This window comes from Bemisia tabaci, chromosome 1 (assembly GCF_918797505.1).
Source record: "Bemisia tabaci chromosome 1, PGI_BMITA_v3".
Classification (NCBI taxonomy): Eukaryota; Metazoa; Arthropoda; class Insecta; order Hemiptera; family Aleyrodidae; genus Bemisia; species Bemisia tabaci.
In genome coordinates, this window is record NC_092793.1 from 75,677,218 (window position 1) to 75,701,376 (window position 24,159).

The 24,159-nt window shown below is 37.4% G+C and overlaps 1 protein-coding gene across 3 annotated transcripts; it reads left to right on the forward strand.

The window, feature by feature from the left end:
* The first annotated feature begins 1,190 nt into the window (after positions 1–1,190).
* On the forward strand, positions 1,191–20,581 carry DCP2 (decapping mRNA 2). Of its 3 annotated transcripts, none has more exons than XM_019050549.2 (7): positions 1,191–1,451; positions 9,091–9,253; positions 9,879–10,097; positions 10,937–11,202; positions 12,714–12,867; positions 14,118–14,232; positions 14,562–20,581. In XM_019050549.2, exons 2-7 carry the CDS (start codon positions 9,224–9,226, stop codon positions 14,717–14,719), a joined length of 942 nt encoding a protein of 313 aa, XP_018906094.2. In that variant the 5' UTR covers positions 1,191–1,451; positions 9,091–9,223; the 3' UTR covers positions 14,720–20,581. The 3 variants fall into 3 exon arrangements, with proteins under 3 accessions (XP_018906094.2, XP_072162281.1, XP_018906093.2); XM_072306180.1 differs by lacking the exon at positions 1,191–1,451 and adding an exon at positions 5,766–5,907; XM_019050548.2 differs by lacking the exon at positions 1,191–1,451 and adding an exon at positions 8,187–8,511.
* Positions 20,582–24,159: the final 3,578 nt, after the last annotated feature.

Sequence of the window (24,159 nt, forward strand, 5' to 3'; positions counted from 1 at the left end):
TTTAATACGGCGCACAGTAGATCGAGTCAATCTGAGAAGTTGAACATGAAATGTTTGACAAATACTGCAAATTTTAATGTTTATTTTGTCACGTTTTAAAGTTCTAAGGGTGCCTCCAGAGGAAAATTTTACGAGAAAACCTCAATGAAACTACTTTTAGAACCTTAAAGTTTGTATAAACGAAGTTATGAGCTTTTAAAGTTTCCAAATATTGTCCGACCTCTCCCATTGACCTGATACACTGTGCGGCAAAAGTCTTGACTACTCACCATCCAACCTTTTTTTTTAAACAGCTCTTAGCCAAGCCAACGCAATTATTGTGCTTGTTCGACGGCTCCTTTTACAACGACGTTACTGTACTACATTTCTTAGGAAAAACTTTGTAAAAACGGAATTGGTATTCAAAAACGAGGGTGGATTTAAAAACACCTAGGTGGCTACTTCAACGGAGCCTTAGCGAATGCTCTCCTTTTCCCATTCTTCTGCGCCCGATACGGATCATTTTTTCGTGTACGTTCCAATTCAACGGTTGTTGGCAGTTTCTGCCGTGCCAAGAAAATCATAATTATGAGCATTCTAACAATTTCGATTTTCGCATACTGGAAAAAAAAAAACACATTCGATCTAGATTCCAGACTCTTAAAAACATCGACAAGAAAAAATACCCTTGATTCAATCGGATTTTTGCTTCTATCAAGAACCAAGCCTCTTAATTTGAGTGGAATTCCTTTTGATTTAAGCAAAAATCTGATTGAATCAAGAGTATTTTTTCTTGTCGATGTTTTCAAGAGTCTGGACTCTAGATCCAATGTGGTTTTTTTTTCCAGTGCATGAAAAAAAATATTTGTTCTCAAAGATATATACAGATGTACCAAGGGTACATATTCTTCACTCAGTAGTTTCCACTTAATCATAAAATTTGTCAAATTTCAGACACCTACAAATTCATAATTACAAAAAATTTCGGTTTAAATCAAAATAAATCAGGCAACTTCTTAATGTGTATACGGCGTTTTTCCTGAACACGACAGCATTACACACGCGAGTTATTTCTTTCCCCTTTGAAAACTGTCGATGATTCGTTTGATTCCGTCCAAATATTAGCTCGTAAACTCCTCCGCGAATCGCGTTTAGGCTCCCGACGCGACGCGTTCACGGCCGAATATTCCGAGCGCGGAATATCCTTTACGAGGCACTCGACGCGAGAATGTCGCGAGTGGATTGTGTCCATAATTGAATGTGGGGGCGGTTTTGTGCCGCTGCCTTGTGCGACGTGTTTGTGCATGTGAATGCGTTCGGGGTAGTTCTCGACCGCGCTCGGATATTGGATCGAGTTCGATTTGCCGCGCGGGAAAGAGGCGAAAAAAGCTGTAAAAGTTGGAGTGGCTGGAGAATTGACAAGATGATTTGCATGCAGGAGCTGTGGCGGAATCAATCCAGTGCGGAGCCGAGTATGAAGTCCTTTGCGCGTGTTCGCTCCTCGGGTGCGCTCTTGCCGCACGATCGTGAAAAAAGTGTTTTCACTTGATTTTTGAAAACTTAGGGCCGCATGCATAGTCATTCCTTGGACAGCTTCTTTCCTTACGAAGGTCTTTAGGTGATTCGTCGAGCTCAAGTGACGTGGTCGAACTGGCACGCGATATATCGCATCGATTAGGCCAGATTTTGAATTTTCAGGGGAAAAAAGGACGATAGCCCCTGCGCATGAGCCTAAAGAATCATTTTAAACCCAAAAATTGGCAAAATTTAGAGAAATGAATGCAGAATAATGTTTGGAGAAAAAACCTCGCATTCGATACAAAAATCGATAGCTGAATCGAATGCGAGGTTTTTTTCCAAACACTATTCTGCTTTCATTTCTCTGAATTTTGCCGATTTTTGGATTTGGAATGATTCTTTAGGCTTATGCGCAGGGGCTATCGTCCTTTTTTTTATGCTAAAAATTCAAAATCTGCCGAGATTTTTGACCTAATCAATGCGACGTATCGTATGCCAGTTCGACCACGCCACTTTTTGCACAAATTCGCTCAATTATGCGGGAGAACGCTCATCCATGAACATTTTTGGCATCTCGACTTAATATTGGAATCTGAAGATTGGCGGTAACATCTTTTGTGTAGGGAGGTTGGCTGCCTTTTTGGGCCCTCAACGCTCCAAATTTCAACATGTCCGATGTCCGTACGCTCCCCATAATAGAACTCTCCGAGGGGCTTACGATCCCCCTCCACCCCTCCCCCCGTAATCTACCCAGCCTCTCCCGAGAAATGTGAGAGATTTTACCAAGCAAATGCGGGACGTATCTTCCATATCTTTGAACTTGTAATGAGATCAAATTTTCGGTGGGAACAGCTCAAAATTGTTCCTGAGACCCGAACTGTCTTTGATACTTTAGGATACCGGCGAGGGGCTCTAAAAACTGTAATCTCACCCGCCAATCCCTCTTAAAAAAGAAACAAATTCCTGAATGCCGGCTATAAGGGGCCCCTTAAAAATCGAATCCATCCTCTCACCATGAAAGGAAGAAGGGAATGGTAAAAAAATCGGAAACACCTTCAGCAGCAAGACCCATGAGTCCAACAACGCTGGACATAGTTATACCGCTTTAATTCTCAGTAGCGCTGGGAATTTAGTAGGGCTTTTTACGATACTGGAGACGAGTTTGAAGGTCAATTTAAAAATCTTAAAAGAAGAAGCAATGAAGGGCTCTCTGATATGAAGTAAAGAAAAGAAAAAAAGTATCATTTGAGTAACGATTTGGTTTTCGTGCCCCTCCCCAACTCCTTCCCCCCCCCCCCCAAAAAAAAAACGTACTCACTGAGGCCCACCAAAACGTTTATCTCAAAAACCCGATAACCTCAAGGATTCATCGACACTGTCGTGAGCAGGAAAATGAATAAAAGAGGGAAAAAAACCAAGAAGCACGCAATCTTTAGTTTTAACCCATTTGTACATCGATCTTTTAGAGTCAAATACGTCAAATTTTGAGTGTTTGGTTGCGCGTACACCTCGCTGCAGCACAATACAAGCACAAAATGTAAAAGAAAAAATTAAAGTGCTTTGGAAATCATTAAATTTGACACGGAACCACCAATATTTAAAAAACACACATTATATTATTATTATTTTTTGATAAATTGATACATATTTTTTCCCATCAATTTAAATGAGAATAATCAATGCAGAATGTGCAAACATTTCAAAATCATGAGTTAAAAAAAGCTGACCATGCGAGTATAAATATTAAAGCCTAACAGAGCGGAGCGGCGTGCTGCCAGCGCGAGAGGCTCACTGGCGCCTACAAACCTAAGTGGATACTTCACGCATTGCACAATGCTTGAAGTATCCACTTAGGTTTGTAGGCGCCAATGCGCGTTTCGCGCTGGCCGCGCGCCCGCCGTACGGCGGCGCCTGAAGTAACTATTTCACAACAGAGGTGTTGCTCAGTACTATACGAAATTGAACGTATTAAGAATGACAGGCATCCTTTAAAAGTACAGATCTTTCCTCGCAAAATGAATCAAGATACTTATCGTACACTGGAAAAATCTAAGAGCCTTCAGTAGGGTCCATTCCATCCTGATGTGAAAACTCGTGGCATTCCAGTCTCAGGTTTCAAAAGGTCATTAGGAGCCCGAGATATCAGATTGAAGGGCCTCATGACCCCTGAATCTTAGTTTCATAACCTATCCAATCCTTTAAAATCTCTATTAAGACTTAGAGGAACCCTAGAAGATTTGACCAGACCAGTCTATATTATATACATATATATTGGCGCCTACCTAGTTTTCAATTTCCACTCCTCAGTTTAAATGAGGCTTAAGTCAAATTTACTCAGTGGTTTGACTTTTCAAATAGAGCCCAACAAGGGATTACAATGATTTCCTGCTGAAAATAATGTAAAACACGAAATAAAATATGTATATTGCAGATTTTTCAAATGTTAAGGCTGATCCCTACTTCCCCTAAAATTGATCAAAATCATAGAGTTTTTTCCCTTTCCTTCATAATTTTTACAGAGGCTAATCATTGTAATGCATGCCTTGTGAGAATCTAGTTTCGAAGTCGAACTGATAGATTTTACTTGAGTTTCTTTGAAAGTGTTATTTTCTTGATCCTACGTTACTTAAACACCCTCTCAAACCTTCCTCAATCATGATGAAATTTTAAGGGGCCTCATTGGCGTTTTCTGAATGCCTTGCTTCATCATATCGATCCAAGAGTAAATTTTATTTCATCTTTTTTTCATATATTTTTACAAATCATATGAACTTGAATAAAAACATAAAGCCAGAGCTGGTATCAAATTCTTCAGGTTGAGTTTAACATAATTTATAGTGGGAAATGATTCGTGGATAACACAAGTTGCAAACTTTCGAATAGATAATTATTGTCGCACGGAGATATTTTTCTGGTCTATCTTGAAAATTGAAGGAGAATTAATAATAAGCCTGACCTCCGCACCCCCTTCATATTCATGAAAAATATCCAAATGAGAATTCTATATTTCTCATATGAAATAGGTTAATGAGCTAATTGTACGTTCATAGAATATTATTAAAAAAAAAAAAAAAAAAAAAAAAAAAAAAATGGTTACAAAATCAATTACGAGAACTGGGGTAGCATTCATCCAAAAGTGAGAAATTGATCGCTTTATGGCGTCATACGGTGGCATCTTCTGAACACTTAACACCCTTTAACACTTTAAACACACACATTCAAACACTTGCATTTTAGTAGGTTCAATCATCTGCCATAGCTTCTTGAATTCCTTTTCAGCTCATAAACTGAAATTATCCTCGATCTTAACTCACTGATTGTCAGTAATATCCATTTATAAGTAATTTTTGTCAAATTTCAGGCATATCTGCTTATCCTCCAGTCTGTTTTCTCTGAGAAATGTTCAGTCAAAAATCGCCTTGGCCCTATGTGGACACGGGCGTCATTTGGCGAGAGCAAGAGGGAAAAGTGCACCCCCCCCCCCTCCTTTAATTGAAGCTTGACCTCCTTTAGAGGCATCGCTCGTCAATTTTGATCAATTTTAGGTCATTTATAGAGATTTTTAAAGGTTCTCGCTCAAGTAAATTCTATTTTCCTCGAATGAGTTTCAAATGTCCCCTTAAGACACGGCAAAACGATGCTCTTGTAAGGAGGAAATCTGTTTCAGTGTGTCTAGATAATCGAAGGAAAAATTTGCTGACTTATTCAGGTTTACCCAGACCAAAAATATCGAAATTTCCTGACTTGACTAAATCTATAAATGCTCTTAAGCATATTTAAATCCTTTCCTAAAAATTTGGTGCTCGAAGATTCAAATAAAACGTTTTAAAACATTTTTTTTCTTCTTGGTGCGCTATTGGGGTACACTTTTCTTCATGGAAAAAGCGGGAAATTGCGGAACTAACTTGGGAGGAGCGTCACCGCGGCTCGGAGACTTTTATATTTCATTCCGGCAAATATATAAATGTGAAATACGTGCTCGCAATGACAACTCAAATGCTGTTCCCACTTGGCGTGTTGCGTCCTCGCGCTCCCAGCAGCCTCGTCAAACGTCTCAATATTTTCTCGTCCCCTTAATCGCTCCCGAAGCTCGCTTCTCGCGTCCCTTTCCTCCCCTCCACACGCACTCAAGACTCCAGATTTTCCAGCCTCTGAAGCAGAGATGTAAAATTTCAACAGATATGACCCCATCTAAATCTTCCCAAATAACACATCGTAGCCCGGATTTTTTGAAAAAATTTGAATTTTAATCTTTCAGGATGCTGAGAATTCACGCAAATGATGAGGAACAAATTTTGAGCAATTTTGAAAACAACTTACCAAATTTGAGAACGATTGATCGTAAATTTGTGACAAACGCAGCTCAAGTTTGCCGAGGCTGTTGCTTAGTTTTGAAACGATGCATTTTAAGTAAGTATAGTTACAACATCAATGCTGCCTTGCTGAGGGAAAATGCCGTATGAGCTTTCAGGCGTTGCCAAAATTCCTCTGATAAAATACAAATTTTTAAGGAAACTGCTGAAAAATTTTCGTCACATTTTTCAGACCATTTTGTACAGAATATATCTAAATTATCTTGAAATTTTAAGAAACAATGTGCATAACCTTCCTCAAAAATATTCGTTCAATCCGAGGAAAGGCAACTTTTGAATGTTCAAACGGCGCTCTTCCTTAGCACGGCAGAATGGTGGTATAGATTATAGCTTAAAACTTTGACTGAATGCTCCTCGGAGTACCTATCAACCTATAGATGCCTTGATTGAACTTTTTTACACGCCAAGCCTCAAGTAGGGTCAAATCGACCTGTATTAAATTACATTGACTTTGACAGTCTTTGAGTTATTATGCATGTTAATTCTATACTTTCGAAATAAGGAACGATACTTTTTTAAATGTTCACCTTTTTGGTAGCATACTGGCGCTTTTTCATCCCCCCCCCCCCTCAACCGCCATTTGTAACTTCCTTAGAAGAGAGAGTCGGGTTAATTTGACACGTGGCTTAGAATTTCTACAGGTATTCGTCAAAAAAAATTCCTTGACACGCTACAACTCTCGCCAAAATACCAATTTTTAGACGTGCACTTTTGAGGGCGCTCGAGAGACCTTTAAACATTTCCCCCCCTTTTCCCCCTTCAAAATGAATTTATTTGGACGCATCATAGCATAATTTGAGCTAACCCTAATTAATCCCACATTAGAGACACCCCAGCACGCGTCGCTTACGGCGCAGAGATACAACTATTCGTGCTTGATGGATGCCCGTGTTGCATCAGCAAAATTGAAGGCGCGATGGCGCAAGGCGTGAACTCGCAATGCTCAACTTCGTGCCTGCAATGAGGCGACGCTTGGATTCGCGAGAAAAGTTAAAATGCAAGGTCCCATTACCTCTCTTCTATCTTCGACTATGTTGCTTACATAGCCCTTGAAGCACAACTAAAAATAAGACAAACGAAAACTAGCACAATATAGTGATAGAGCAAGAGAAAGGACTCCTGTTGATGACGGCGTAGAGATACAACTATTCATGCTTGATGGATGTCCGTTTTGCATCCGCAAAATTGAAGGCGCGATGGCGCGAGGCGTGAACGTGAACTCCCAATGCTCCGCTCCATGTTGTCAATGAAGTATCTTCAGATTCGGTAAAAAAGTTTAAAAGAACGAGGCCCAATTACATCTTTCCTATCTTTGGCTGTGTTGAGACTCGATTTTTTTCCCCCTTTTCAATTTTATCTGACTGATTCTTTCTTAGGTTTTATTCGTAGACCTGTAGCTAAAGATCTAAATTTAACAAATCCCGGCCCCAAATCTCTCGCAGGAGAAAAAGTTGGGTCACTTTGTCCCGGCTGAGGATTTCTAGGGGCAGTTGTCTAAACAAATTCGCTGTCACTCCATTTTTCCCTTTTTTAAATTCGATGTCTGATTTTTTTTTTTTTTTTTTTTTTTTTCGATATATATTTTGTAGACTTGTATAAAAAAATCGTATGTAATGGCCTCACACAAACCGCGCAGCACGTGTTTTTAGCAAACCTGGGGTCAATTTGACTCAGTTCGGGCGTCTAAGGGTTTAAAGGAGTCATGAGTTCATACCACGGTTACTGATGCAAAGGTTCTTCTCTCCAAGTTTGACTGGGCAGATTTTTTTTTTTTTTTTTTTTTGGAAAAGAAGAAGAAAAATGGAGAGAAAAAAATAGTTAGATTCTTCAGACTCTCTTCGGGTCTAGAACAACAGGGTTTTAGAAAAATCAAAAAATTAAGAATTTTTTTATGAAATATTTTGAAAACATTTCAGCCGAAAGGCGCTTCAGGATGATTTTTCTTTTCTTTAAATGTAATAAGAGAAAACTCTCTTGTCTGTAGTTAGAGAAAAAGATTAGAAAAACAATTGTTTTTGAAAATTCATCCGGTGAATCCTGAAAAAAGTAAGCTTAAGATAAAAAAAGGTTGTCATGAGAAAAATCTTTTCACAGTTTTTGAAACAATGATCCGATTTAGAAAAAAAAAAAAAAAATGGGAAGAAAAATTGGGAAAAAGAAGGGAATATTCTGTGAGTATAGTGTGCTTTATTTCGTACCCCGTTTTGTTGTGAATTCAAAAATCCCGCCTTAAAACCGATAGTGCGAGGACCTGACGCGAGGCTGCAGCACTGCAGTCCTGCAGTCAGTCACCGTCACTGTCACTGCTCAAAACGGCAACAGTGTTGTGTCATTTGAGGTTAGGTAGATGAAATGAAATATTTTGGAGATTTTCGCATTTTGTATGTAATTGTAATTTGTTTGCTCTAACAATAAACACTTGATTGCGCAGTCCGTGAAGTGCGTTTATTTTCCGACCGCTTTCCTTTGTTATCTTCGACGTGCATCATTCTCTTGTTACATTTTGAACGGGCAAAAGTTCCTCTTTTATGTTCAGTATTATCCTTTAACTTAATGCAATGAGTGCCATCAAAGACAAAGTCAAATCCGAAATTACCGTTCCTCACACTATTCCAATCGATATTTTAGACGATTTAGGGAGGTAAGCATATCACTATTGTGGCCTTTTATCTCGATTTTATATTTGTCTTTGAGCAATCATAGAGTCCTTGCCAAGTAAATTCACGCACCTCTAGACTGCGACAGGAGATCGTCTGATGTCACTTTCACATGTAAAGTAATTGCTAGATGGTGGATTTTCTGTCGCAGTTCAAAAGTGTGCAAACTTATGTGGCGTGGACTCTAACTATGGAACCGGACAAACCTAGGTAGGTAGAATGAACCTTTGCCAGAAAACATGAACAGAGTGGGCATAAAGGGACCTACAATTTTTCCGAGCCTACAGCTGTATGCTGTATTAGGGTGATTCTGACAGTTTTTCATGAGGAGCATTTCATAAATATCATAAAACAGTGGGGTTCTCAACAGCATAACTTTTTGCCAGGTTCGCTGTGGGCCTTCAGGAGAATTCTAAAGCATCACTGCGATCAAAGAAAATTTATCGTATTGCGTCTGTTTGATTCGTTTGTTTTGCTCCTGTGTTAAAAAATCATGAACCTTGATTATCTAGAATGTATGTTTGCATCAACATAAAATAATGCTCATCATCCTTTTGTTCCAGCCGGTTTATCATAAATGTGCCAATTGAAGAACGGCAAGACTTAATACGGCTATGTTTTCAAGTCGAATTGGCACATTGGTTTTTCTTAGACTTCTATTGCACTCAAGAAAACCTTAAGTTGAAAACGTGCGGCATGAAAGAATTCACTATACACATGTTCCAGGTAAGGAGTTACTTTTATTTACTCCGTGCATTTCAAATCAATGAGAGATAACAAACTTGAATTATTATCCACTAAATACGTAGCGAAAACTCCTAAGATTTATTTTATCAAATTTTTTCCCAGTCCACAGTTGTCACTGAGTGACTTGTTTCTTTTCTGCGGAATTGAGTCCTACGTGCAGTGCGAGTAGCATTTTCAATTATCTTTTTCTACCAAGTAAGTTGAAAAAGTGACAGTTCATCATAAAATGATATGCTGAACGTTCTTCTACCGTCTCATTTGAGAATGTCGTGAGATTATTGTAAACATTCCTCCTTTGTATGTGGCTTTGTAGATTAAATTTAATCATTTTTGCAGAGTTTTTTAAAATGTATGATTTTTCCTGAAACCCCAGAGACTGCTACAAACAAAGAACAGGGCTGTGTACAATACATGTGAATAGTTTCCAGTTAGTAACCGCTAAGTAACCATCAATTCTGCACTTTCTCCGTATTCGGTTCCCGATAAAATTTCTGTAATAGATCACCTCACTCATTTGTGCAATATTTTCATGTACCTACTTATCTTCTTTTTTAATTTTTTTGATTGGAGCATTTTAATCTCTTTTTTTCTTTCTTTCTTTCAGCACATACCATTTCTTAAGCAGTATGCCTCAATGGTAAATGAAGTTTTAGAACAATGGCGGGAGTACAAACAATCAGTTCCCACTTTCGGTGCTATTATTTTAAGTGAAAATTACTCTCATGTCCTTCTGGTTCAGAGTTACTGGTCAAAAGCCTCTTGGGGATTTCCAAAGGGGAAAATCAATAAAGATGAAACACCTTTGCATTGTGCTGCGAGAGAGGTATGCTCTTTTCATTTAGTATGTAATTTAGATAATTGTGATGATTTTCAGAATCTATGATGGATTATTTGGAAACCAACCCAATCCTAATAAAGCAAAATTCAAAACCATCCCTCAACAAGAATAGAAATTGCATAAATCCCGAACTACTTATTTTATTGGCATTTTGATGGTTTAAGTCGGCAATCACATAACTCGTTTGCCGTGTTTGAAAATCTCCGCCTCTGTGTTATTTTTCTAAAGGAGAACAAATTGACATCATTCTTTGGTGTTTTTGCTGAATTTTCTTTGCACAGAGAAGAAAAATCACGGCAGTTTTAAAGAATTGCCGTTGAGTAGTTTTCCGTTTAAAAAATAGAGTATGATAGGAAGTTTGCGACGTCGCAAACCGAGTTATGTGATTGCCGACTTACACCATCGATTTATGCTATTAATGCTTGTAGCTTGTCTTCGATTGTCAATTTATTTTTTTCACCTGAAGATCAGTCCTAGCAAACTACTTTTTAAGGTTCTGTTGCTCATTCTCTCAGTTTAAATAATAGAAAATTAAAAGAAATATGACAACGAGAAAAAAGGAAAAGAAAGGTCGAGCGCACACCAAAAACTGAACAAAAATGAACTAACCTCTAACTTAAAATACATACCACAATGTGAAAGAATAAACTGGGTAACAGTCGTTCAGAGTGGATCTCGACCTGTAACTTGACCTTCGCACCATCAAGTTGCAAGTGAGTGACAATAACGCTTGAGATTTTGGTAGCACACATCCGCCAGATTAGTCCAGATAGTAGCAGTTTTAATAAACAAAACTCCTGTAATTTTATTTTCTCTACCCTTAGGTTTTGGAAGAAACAGGTTTTGAAATCAGTCATCTCTTGAATGCGAATGAATTCATTGAGACAGTGGCCAATGATCAGCTAACTCGTTTGTATATTGTAAGTGGAGTACGGAGAGACGTTAAGTTTGAGCCGAGAACAAGGAATGAAATCAAAGCAGTTGAGTGGTTCCCAATTTCGGATTTGCCAACATCACGAAAAGATATGACTCCGAAAATAAAATGCGGCTATGGTCCAAGCTCTTTCTTCATGGTTCTACCTTTCATGCGGTAAGATTTGTCAACTTTTTTATGGCTCTGGAAAATGAAACAAGTTTCAAATACAGGTATGATATCAGTGGCCAGGTGTGAATTGCAATGTACCGATTGTTCTGCCATTTAAACCTATGGTAAAGAATCGATTATTAAGGTGTTCGCTGCGAACACCCTGTTTATCGATCCTTTTCCATAGGTTTAAACGGCATAACAATCGATATATTGCAAAGCACTGTATGATATAGTACTAAAAAGGGTCTGAAAGCAAGCGTTTTCTGCCATCTTAATTTTCTGTTGACCATGTTGGGCATTTAATAACTTCCGAATTGAACTGAGAACGTTGCCTACTAGAATGGAGTGGCCTTGAATAGTCAGTTTTGTGACTTCAAACTAGTAGGTATTTACGAAAAATAACAATCATCTCCTGACCATTGGAGCATTGATGAGTGAGGTAGTTGCTGCGTGGACCAATCAGAGTGGCCCTCGATCGATTGCAGTTGTATGAGCCCTGCTTTTGAATCTGAGTGGAGGAACGATTTTGTGTATTGAGCTCTCACTTCCTCAATTATCAGACAATGTCATATATGGACTAGTCAGTTTGCTGTTGTGAAATTTCATCCTCTTTTGAAAAGGCTCTTATAAATTTTTGCATTAAATCAACCCCTCAGAAGATATCGGTAGGAAATGAACACGCATCACGCGTTCTCTCATAAGAACACATGTTAAATCGCGCCTGAGTTTCATTTACAGATGTGATGTCACAGGAACGTAGTTACAGCCTCTCCATTCTCGTAGGCTACGCTCAGAAGTGAGAAATTGGAGTTTTCCGTCTTTGAGTATTCTAACCCTCTCTGCTCTCTTATCATTCTATTATTGTATTCATTAATAAAATCTATATCGCTTATCATTAAGCGAATTTTACTTGATTTGTTATTCAACAAGTTGCTCATTAATTATCATTACTTCGGCAAAAAGGCTGACCCCTGATTTTAACTTTTGCCTCACCTGTTTCAATTCCTTAAAATGTCAGCGCAGGGTCCCTAAAATATATATTCTCCACGTAGGGCCAAAAATAAGGAGGAAAAGAATTTTGCTAAGCACCCAAGGCATGTCGACAGCTTAAGTCTGCAATCATGTATCTTGTTTGCGGTGTTTGAAAATCTCCGCCTCTATATTATTTTTTTAAAGGAGGACAAATTGACATCATTCCTTGAAGTTTTTGCAGAATTTTCTTCGCACAGAGAAGAAAAAGAATTTTCTTCACACAGAGAGGAAAAAAAATTTCTTCGCACGGAGAAAAAAATTCACAGCAGTTTTAAAGCATGGCCGTCGGGCAGTTTTCTATTTTAAAAAAAAAGTATGACAGGAAGTCTGCAACGTCGCAAACCGAGATACTAGGTTGCAGACTTACACCGTTGACGTAGCCCTGAAGCTATAATAACTGCCGTAATGTAAGGCTATTTAACCCTAGAATATGGGCTTGAACTGTTATTATTTGCATAATCATATATGTCTATAATTTGCAGGAGGCTAAAAGCTTGGATAAAAGACAAAACACAGAAAACTTCACGGAGACCAAGGCATAAATCATTGACTGACGTTGAGATTGAGCCTCAATTTGTGAAAAGTCACTCAGATAAAGCGGCTGCGAGAGCCAAAAGATTTCAACAATCTTTACAGGTAATAACTGGAAAACTTTTCTTTCATCCTATCCACTCATATAGATGCGAAGAGATATTATATTTCAAGTGGTCAGCGACCAATTTTTGCACAGTCCATCTAGATGTGCTTTAACATACCTAGAACAAGACATAACCAATCTTGATTCTTAAGCAATTTTACAATTGGCTGAAGTTGTGAAAGCAAAGTTTCAGCAGCTGATCATAAAGCAGGTTTAAAATGGAGATGTTGCATGTGTGAGGAATTTGCGATTTGAGTGTTGATTCTTGTGTAAAAGTTCGCGAGAAACACGATGGTGCCACTGGTTTTCTCTGAAATCAACTCCCAAGCTCAAAAAAGGTCTCAAGTTGAGGCCAAAATGGAGGGAATATCCCACGCTATCCTGAGAGTTCATCTCTACGTCAAGACAAACTCTCCATGCAAAGATATGGAGCCAATACATTAGCAGGGTCGCCGTGTTTTCAGTTTTAGAGTCCCCAAATGGAGTGGCAGCCCTGTCAACATGTTTGCTCCCTATCTTTGCATGGAGAGTTTGTCTTGATGCAGAGGTGGACTCTCAGGATAGCGTGAGATACCCCCTCCATTTTGACCTCAACTTGAGAGCTTTTGTTTTGAGCTTGGGTGTTGATTTCAGAGAAAACCAGTGGCACCATCGTGTTTCTCGCGAACTTTTACGTAAGGATCAACAGTCAAGTCGCAAATTCCTCACACATGCAACATCTCCATTGTCTGTTCTCGAATAAATTTGAGCCTAAACATTGGTAATTTCTCCCAAAAACCACAAGCTGTTAAAGCTCTCAGTTCTTGAAAGAAAATAAGTAAGTAACACAAAATAATAAGAGAAAAGTAATGAGTAAAATAGAACAAGCCAGTAAAAACCAAAAATACAATATGAATAGGCAAGGGGGAAAACGATTTTACAGAATCATCTTAATGTTTGACAAGACCCTATCAGAAAGGGGGAAAAACTCAGTTCTTTATCGTTTACCAGGAAGACCCTAACCTTTCCTTATTGATTGTTTTGGAGGTATGATGTGTGCATGCGATGAACCCTAGACTTTCCGTTTCAATTTTTCTCAAGTAAAGTAAAGATGGATAATTTTTTTTATAATTTCAGATTCTCTCCTCATCAACTGAATACTTTATAATATTAATTTCAACAGTTCCATTCAATTAAACATTTTATGACATCAGTCAGAAAAGTCTCATTTAATTTCGTTCTAATACTAATTTTTGTGTGCCTTTTTCAGACTGAAATAGAAACATACAAAGCTCTTCAATCACAAAAAGTTCCTACCAACGGTATCCAGAAAAATGTGAAATCTTTGGATAAAAGCAGGTCTTCCAGACGGCGTCTCTTTCTAGGTTTGTATTTGTATGCTTTCTTTCCCCATCCGTAAAGTGTTTTGGCAACGCTTTCTTTGGGTGTGTTCAACAGGTTTGATAACTCAACTTGGAACTCATTTTTCATGAGTTAGTACCTTTCTAAAAAAATCTGGGATAATCTTTGTGAACCAAGTGCACCACCTACTCTCAAAATGTAGATAAGTTGAACACTCTGGATCCAGGCTGAACTAAAAAACCATATGTCCTGATGAAACTATTTTTATTTGAATTCAACTATAAAAACATGAGTAAAACTGGCTGATTTTCATTAATCCCCTCTAATTCTTTCATACTTTCACTATTTTTAGGTGAAGAAAATGGGAAAGTTCAAAAAAGCAAGGAGCCTGATCCTGAATTTACAGCTCCGTCATGGGCTTACTTCAAATTTGACCGACAAGCTATCATCAAATGCCTGAACGATTGTCAGCATAATTTCCAATCCAAATTAGCCTTGAATGTTGGTTGAAATTTACTGCGAAGACTTCAAACTCCACCTCAGAAACGAACTTTAAAAGCAAGTATCCTCATCGTACTTCGAACGTTGTTTTAAGTTAAGAATACAGGAAAAAGTTTTATTTGAAAAAGTAGTTGAATGTTGTTTCAACTCAAGAAAGAATACAGGAATCATTTTTGTTTGAAAAAGTAGCATGGATATCTTTCAATTGAATTAGGAATCAAGTTTGTCATCACGTCTTTTGCATTTTGCAGAGTTCGGGTTTTTTGCCACCTTCCCGAGTAGCCTCAACAAGCCCTTTACTCGGTTTTTTTTCAATCCTAATAAATTATGTTAGGATTTATCAGAAATAAATCAGAAGCAAAAGTGAGCCAGTTCCCTTGCCCCAAAATTTGTTGCTCTAGTTTCTAGACTCTAAAGGATTTTCAAAAGCTAGCAGGGCAAAATTTGTCTGTCTCATCTTTTTGAAGAAAAATCTCTCCATTAGTATCCAAGCTTTTTACAGTTTTCCCTTTAAATTTTTATTTTTATTCTTTAATTTTTTTTTTTTTTATAAATGACCTTTTATTGGCAGTTTATGCCAATTTAAGAAGCCTCAAAATAAAAGGAATGGATGACTGTGCTCACAGCTTTTGAAATTAGAATGAGAAAAATAGGAAAGAAATCGGCAGTTTCTTCCGTTTTACAGTTTAGTGACCTCATTAATTTTCAGAATCCCCATTCAATTCCATTTTGGTTCAAACTTTTAACTTTCCTCTACCGATGTACTCGTCAAAATGTGTGTCAGGAATTTTTTGGCCATAACACTCCATTTAATGTTCGGAAACTGTATTTAAATGTCAAGGAACAAGTTAGAAGTATATTTTTTTATCTTCAATGTGTCTTGAACATTGCAATAATTGAATTATGGGTTGGACATTGTTTAGAATCGATTTTCTCAGGGGATTCTCTGACTCAAAGAAAATAGTAGTTTTTGTCTGATTTGATGGAGGGAATACCATGCAATTGTAGAGCAGAAGTTAGTTCAGGTGTCGTTGCGCTATATTGCAAATAACTTCCCAAACACTTTATTCAATCAGGAAGCACTATCTCGGTACATTTGCGAAGGTTTCCATAATTCTTTACTTACCTTCTCAGTTATTCTTAAAGAATCGTGTATCATGGTCGGTTAGAGCGCACAAGTACAATAAACAGTTGGTTTTTCTTGCCAATGTGTGCATACTTTCTTATTATAAATCCAGCTATCTATGTGACTGGTGTGCTCAAAACTTTGATGAATAGATCACTGTGATCGCTGCCTTGCTGGAACTTTAGTAGAGCTACTACTTGGATAATTACTCATTAAATGGTGGTAACCATGTTTGCTACTGCAACCACTTGCCTAATCCAGTTGAGTTTTCCTAACTAATTCTGAGAGGAAGCAGATTGTCAGAATTTGCAAGCAGAATTTCACGAAAGATAGGCGCTTATGATGAGTCTTGCTCGATTAAAAATGCCTTTGCAGTCACCCACCCCACTGGTCATAATAAGTGTTGCAAATAAAAAACCTATGGAGGGAAATTATTTGCGAAGCACCATACCCTTCCCAAGTGAGCAAATTTCTTGAATTTTTCCAGTAATATGCGCTCATGGACCAATAAAACCAACTGTCTATATTCTCTGAAAATTTGAAGGATCAATCTCAGTCAATTGGATGAATGAAGTAAAAACAAGAATTTAAAATTTTAGGATCAAGGTACACATTTTCCAGTCTCTAGTTCCCCCTGATGGACGATTATTTTTAAATATCACTCTTCACTCTGAAATTCTAAAGTTTTAGTCAAGAATTCTGAGATTCCAAATTTTAATTTTAAAATTCTGGAATTTTAAATTTAATACCAAAATTTTGAAATTCTGAATTTCAATTCAAGAATCGGTGAGAATGATAATTCAAATTATCGATGAGTAGATATTGATTTTCAAGGTTTGTAGGCCTAATGTTTGACATCCTGATTAAAAAAATTACACATCTTTCCGCCCAATTCATTTTCCTCCATCAAATTATATGAAATCTTTCTGTATCTGTCCATTTTTCTGCCACTCAGTATTTACTTTAAACTGACAATTTGAATCTATTAACCTGCCTGTTTCATCACAATCTCATAAATTGTTTTATTTTATATTCTGGGGTGTTCACAATCAAGAGTTAAACTCAGAGTTTTACACTTCCACAGATTTTTTTTTATTTGACTCAACAGTTTTATTTTTCCTTTTCTTTTTTCCCCCCCTTTATTGTGCCTCTCTCATATTTGCCTTATCACAGTGCCTGGTCACAGATGGGTTTATCATTTTTAGGGGACTTTTTTTCACATTTCAGTCATTGATTTTGCAATGTGATACATATTTCGATGACTAAATGAGAAAAATGCAGGTCCCAGGTGTAAGGTTTAAAACTCACCAATTATGTTTTATTTCATGCAAGGAAAACTAATCAAAATGGTTCCTTGCTATTTTGTGTGTGTGTGTTTTTTTTTTTTTTTTTCAGAATGAGTGAAGAAAAATCACAGAAAATTTTAATAGAACCTCTTGGTTGGTTTTCCTTTTAAAAAATAAAACAAGAGTAGAGACTTAAAATGTGGCAATCAGAGATATGCAGGTTGAGACAGAGAGTTCTTTTACAACAACCTTCAGCAATTTTTAATGACGTTATAGTGAGTTTATCTGTGGAGTGTTAAGTTCTATTTGGTTTTTTCCAATTTATTTTCCACTTGCTTCCAAGTCTGAAAAGATCCTTGCTGACCTCAGATCTGACGCATTTTCTGTGTATTTGCTTTATTGGCTTCTATATTGAAAGAAACAAATGGATTCTGAAAAATCCCTCTAAATTTACAACAAATTGTTTCGATGTCAATTTTCTCATAATCAGGACATGAGATGTCAGTAATGACTTGCAAATCAGCAAAACAATATGGTTATATGTTGTCACAATTTTCAAGGGAGGCCTTTACGAAGCATCTTCATCTAAGAGTTTTTTACTTTAAATTCTCACCTTTTACAAAAAAAGTCTATCTCAATAACTATCCCTCTCCACAAGTATTGGAGTATATCCGGTTTGTTTTATTGTATGATGGTTTTACAAGTTTAATTTTGTCTTAATATTTATATTTTATGTTTGTTTTCTAAAACAAAACCTAGCTATGAGCTACATGTTTAATTTTGTCTTTTCTTCTATTTTACTTTTCCTGTGTGTTTATCTTTTTGATATGTTGAGAGCTACTTCTCTCTCTTTTCTCTGATTCAATGGCTATCACTGTGTTTTCCATTAATTTTCTTTAATTGTTTAATTGAAATGATTAGGCAGGAAGATATTTTCCATGGTCACTCTGCATTGCGTACTATGTTTGAGATAAATTTGCGCAATGTTAAAAATGTCAGTAAGAAAACAATGCTACAGTTATCATTAGTTGTTTAAACAAATACTTTACAGTGGGTAGAATCATCTAATCATTCACTCAAATTCTTTTTCTGGAGGTTTTACTTTCTAAGAATTGAAAAATAAAACTACCAATCTATCGCTGTGAAGGAAAAAATGAACTCGGTTCAAAGCCAGAGCCTACTTTCTCCTAAGATTCATAATAATATGCATTTCATTATCATCAGTTTGTTCTTTGTTTTTTTTTTTTTTTATCAATTTTTTTCTTTTTCCAATTGCAACATCCTGGTGTACTAATAACACCCGGCTGCAGTGAATTTTTTGTTCTGTTTTTAGTTTTTAAGAGTGTTGAGCATCTGAGAAATTTATAGGAAAGTTAGAACCCGCTTTGTAGTATTTTACTCCAAAATGTTAGAGAGTCCTAATCGGGAATACTTTATCTATTGGAACAATTGTAATTCAATTTCGTTCATAAGAATTGTGGGAATGACATCGCCGTGTATTTCACATTACTGCGTCCAAAAATAAAGTTTCAGGTTTTGATGCACTTACATGACACTCCAAATTAGATCCAGGTTTTATAAATCAAAAAATTTCCTCAGGGCTCAGAAAACGACTTGAATTATTATTGTTTCCATTCATACTAATAATATATTTTTCTTGTGAAATTGACACACAAAAACTCACATGTAAATTCGCTCATAGGAAGAACAAAAGAAAACTGCATCAATCTCTTTTGACTTACAGAGATACTGAATTAAAAATACATAACATAATAAGCAGATCTCTTTCTTGGTTTTCTCCATACTTCATTGATTTTACAATTGACAATGTATCCATGCCATAAATATGTACCTAATTAACTTTACTATTTCGGTGAACTGTTGTTTGAAAACCTCTCCTCTGCCTGGTTGTATCTTTATCAGCTTGAATGTAGCTTCTTGCTGATTGTTAATCCATCAAATCAACCATTTCATTTGAAATTAAGTGACAAACATGAACTGGAAATTTTTATTTGTTCGACAAGAAATTTCATAATGCCAGTAGCATTACTGAGCTATAAAGAAATTGTTTTTTGAAATATTGATCTCACAGTACAGCTGTATTTGTTTTTAATCTAAGTTTTACTTTGTTATATCACTTCGTTGACCATGGAATATCTTTCATAACGACAAATCTATTAGCGTCCTCATTAACATTCAATAAAATTATGGTTTGAAGTAAGCTGTTAAAGCAAATAAAGCACCTGATTAAGTCTCCTAGATGCTGATCGAACTGGCGTAGTCACATTTTACTCAAGACTAGGTACAGACGGAATCTAATAATTCTAACTTTGGTAGCCAAGCAACTGACTTAAAATTAAACTCAAGGGGACCTAATTTTTTAAGGATCCATCCCAGTCTTATTGAGAACCAGTCAGAAGATTTGTTTCAGCCTGTACCTATATTGTAAACTACTTAAAAATCCACAGATTCCAGGGAATTCAAAATAAGACTGTAGGTATTAAGTTTTATCCTCAGATTCTTTTTAAGTATCAATTTAAGTCAAAACAAGCTTAAACCTGACATCGATACACAACTTTTGCGCTAACAGCATTTTGATTTTATGAAGATGCTGTTTTTTGGCCCGACCTTGTAATCAATCAAGTATTCTATGCTTTGCAAAAATTGGGCTGTATACATTTACACAGTTTGCTATAAAAATGAGCTGGATCACCCTATCCGGAAAGAGGTTCTCCGGTTAGAAATAGTGAGCTTTTCATTTTGGAGCCCCCACAGCTATCATTCGCAATATGTATAATATACAAGTATGACCATAAAGCAAAACGATCTAAGGAAAAACTCAAGCGTTCAGAACATTCAAATCAGCATTTTCTCTGAGGTTTTTTTTTTCCACACAAGTGATGTATTGAGGGCCTCAAAAACATGTTTCTCACCTCAATTGTGACGTTTCAAAATCTCCATTGTTATGTTTAATATTTTTGAAGAATAATACCCTGACGTCACTGATTGACATTTTTGAATGAAGAAATACAGTAAAAATTCCAAGAAATACTGTTCACGAAAATATTCCTCTGTAAAAATTAAATGTGACCATAATCTACAAAATAGCAAGACGCAGGTTCTCCAAAATTCACCACCGATATCTATCCGTAATATAATTCCCACCCCTCTCAATCTGTTTTTCTAACATTTTTTTGAAATACCGATTATTCTTTAAATTATTTTTTATTTCATCTTTGATTCACACGTGTGTTCCATGAATTAGATGATGCATTTTTCAATTCCTCGCTAGACTAGAATAATATGGTCAGATACCTAATGTGTCAACATGGCGCATGTGTATGTTTTACTGTGTTAGGCTTCTACCTTTGGTCTTTTTGATGTCACGTATTGCTAATGTGCTCAAACTCCAGTACTCAAAAAATAAAAATAAAATCTCTTCAATGTTCATTTCACTGATGAATCTCTTATTATAAATCCCTTCCCATATTTTCTAAGTCCTGAGAGAATTATTTCTCTTACAATTCTCCGGGACTGTCAGCGGCAACTGCTATTTTGCCGTCATCCTGAAATGTTTCTAAAAACCAGGCATTCCCGAATTTTTCGCATGGTCACCACTCACCAATAAAGGAGGCAACACAGAATGGTGAAACGCTTTTACCTTTAAAAAGTCTTTATATCCTTAATAGCATTTTGCCTTTTAATTTTGGGCTTCAAGAAAACGGGGGAAATTGTTCAAATGTACGAGTCAGGAAACCATTTTAGTTCATTTTTCAATATTTGTCAAATTTGCGTCAAAAAATTATGAAAAAAAAAATTGTCACCAAAATTTTGTTAATTTCAAAAAATAAAGCATATTAAGGTACTAAACGCAAATAAAAAACTGCAAAATACGCAACTTGAAGAGCGTTAATTGCCCAATGTAACCCCCCATGGATTTTTCTCGATTTTGGACAGGAGAAAATGTCCAGCTGAGTGTAGAATTCTATGTACGAGGGTCATCCAAAAAGTAAGTTTCCCTACCTTGTATCTTCCGAACGAAAAGAGATAAATCAAATCGGTAAAAAGGCACTTATTAGGCATACTTTAAGCTTTAAAACAAGCTCAAGTTTTTGAAAATCGGTTAAGGGGTTCGCGAGTACAACTTAATTTTACTGAGACAACCTCCTGTTGCCGCGTGCCCACCTCCGGGGTCAGGATGCGCGGAGAGTCGACTATATAATACTCGGGTTATCGCCTCTATACATCACATCAACAAGGAATTTTATTGTTTTCATTGAGTAGGCCTTACCTTACTTTTTGACATAGTCTCCACATCTTTTTTGATATTTCTGGTATCATCATGGCAGCTTCTTGATGCCTTCCGCGGGCGCTAGTAAATTCCGCCGATTTTCCATCCACCGAAAGTGTAAATTCCGCCGATAGGTGCCACCGAGCGAGTGTAAATTCCGCCGATGGAGGAAAAGGAAAATGTTTTTGGAACGGCACTCATATTCGGCAAGAGCATCAAGTTAAGATGTTATCTGTTTGAAGGTAGATCTGCGCTCGAAGCCGAGGAGTTGCACTTTGATGATATCAGTAAAACTGATAGCGGATGGTTTGGGACGGAACGCGGAATGTACATGAACTCTGACTTCAGTAGCCGAAAAGATGGAGCCGAGAGTGTCCGTTATGACAAGTGAGAAGGGGAAATTTATTATTGTGCGGGACGGTTTTAAATTTTATAGAAAGGCTGTGTACGTCCGGATTCAAAGTGTCGGGTCTCCAGCCAAGCTTCGGTCAGACGTCAAAAGGCAAAAAGCACACGTAGACAATGCAATTATGAAATTTAAAATTCACCAAGACCGTTTCAAATTTGTTAAAACAGTTTCATACCGTTTCAGCACAGTGAAAAAGTGAAAAACTGTTGGTCTTCTTACGACATGGGTCTCTTTTTTGTTTTATTTTTTGACGTGGGGCTCTCTACACCCTAAATGTTTATTTTCTACGCTCTCCTCTCCGACTTCAACTCATAGACATAGAGGTAAGCAAATTTGCACTACTTACAAATCCTGTTTCAAAAACATTGACCGGCGGAATTTACATTTTGGGTGGACGTCATATCGGCGGAATTCACAAATCGGGGGAATGATAAATCGGCGGAATTTACACTCCAGAAAAATAAAATCGGCGGAATTTACAACCTCCCCCTTCCGCGTAGAGGCTTTTGCCTTGACTCTGAAACCAGTCATTGACAGCGATCTGTACCTCTGAATCGGTTGAAAATCGCTTCCATCGTGGAAGTTTTTCCGCTCGGGAACAAATGAAAGTCACATGAAGCTAAAGTACGAAAGTTTGAAGGATTGGGGGAAAATTTCCCTACGCAAAGCAACTGATTTGGGAGTGCAGATCGCTGTCAATGACTAGTTTCGGAGCCAAGACGAGATCTTCTACGCGGAGGGCGTCAAGAAGCTGCTGTAATGATACCAAAAATGTCAAAGAAGATGTGGAGACTACGTCAAAAAGTAAGGTAACTACTACTAACTACTAGTAAGGTAGTTACTCAATGAAAACTTTAACATTTCTTGTTGATGTGATGTATAGAGGCGATAACCCGAGTCTTCTATAATCGACTCTCCGCGCATCCTGACCCCGGAGGTGGGCACGCGGCGACAGGAGGTTGTCTCAGTAAAATTAAGTTTACTCGCGAACCCCTTGACCGATTTTCAAAAACTTGAGCTTGTTTTAAAGCTTAGAGTATGCCTAATATGTGCCTTTTTACCGATTTGATTTATCTCTTTTCGTTCGGAAGATACAAGGTAGGGAAACTTACTTTTTGGATGACCCTCGTAGTTTGAGGCGTAGAATGAATTTCCCCTGGTCCGAGACTCGCCGGAGCTTCCTGAACCGAGCGTGCAGGGAGGCTATCTCCATTTCAATTTTCCGTCACATTCTTACGGCGCAATGATACAACTATTTGAACTCTCCGGAATGCGTGAGGTATCACGCCGCATTTGAAGGCGTTTTCAAAACAGCCAAGTTCCGTATCGGAATAATCGTTTTGCATAGTTCATATTATTTTGTTATCCATTCCTAACCACTCGTTTCATTATAATCCTCATAGAAAAACCACCCATTTGCTATATACAATTCTAGCTGAGCGCACTTAAGCGCAATCACCACTGCAAAAATGTTCAACGGAAATCGAAAAGGCCAGCGTGCAGGAGGCTATCTCCATTTCAATCTTCCGTCGCATTCTTACGGCGCAATGATTACAACTATTTGAACTCTCCGGAATGCGTGAGGTATCACGCCGCTTTGAAGGCGTTTTCAAAACAGCCAAGTTCCGATACCCGATTATCGTTTTGCATAGTTCATATTCTTTTTTATATTCCGTAACCCTCGTTTATTTTTCATCTCATAGAAAAACCACCCATTTGTAAATACAATTCTAGCTGAACGTGCACTTCAGCGCATTCACCACTGCAAAAATGTTCACGGAAATCGAAAGGCCAGCGTGCTATGAAGGCTATTCCCATTTCAATCTTCCGTCGCATTTCTTACGGCGCAATGATACAACTATTTGAACTCTCCGGAATGCGTAAGTATCACGCCGCATTTGAAGGCGTTTTCAAAACAGCCAAGTTCCGATTACCGGAGTATCGTTTTGCATAGTTCATATTCTTTTTTTATTTCCGTAACCACTCGTTTATTTTTCATCCTCATAGAAAAACACCCATTTGCTAAATACAATTCTAGCTGACTGCACTTTAAGCGCAATTCACCACTGCAAAAATGTTCACGGAAATCGAAAAGGCCAGCGTGCTAGGAGGCTATCCCCATTTCAATCTTCCGTCGCATTCTTACGGCGCAATGATACAACTATTTGAACTCTCCGGAATGCGTGAGGTATCACGCCGCATTTGAAGGCGTTTTCAAAACAGCCAAGTTCCGATACCCGGAGTATCGTTTTGCATAGTTCATATTCTTTTCTTATATTCCGTAACCCTCGTTTATTTTTCATCCTCATAGAAAACCACCCATTTGTAAATACAATT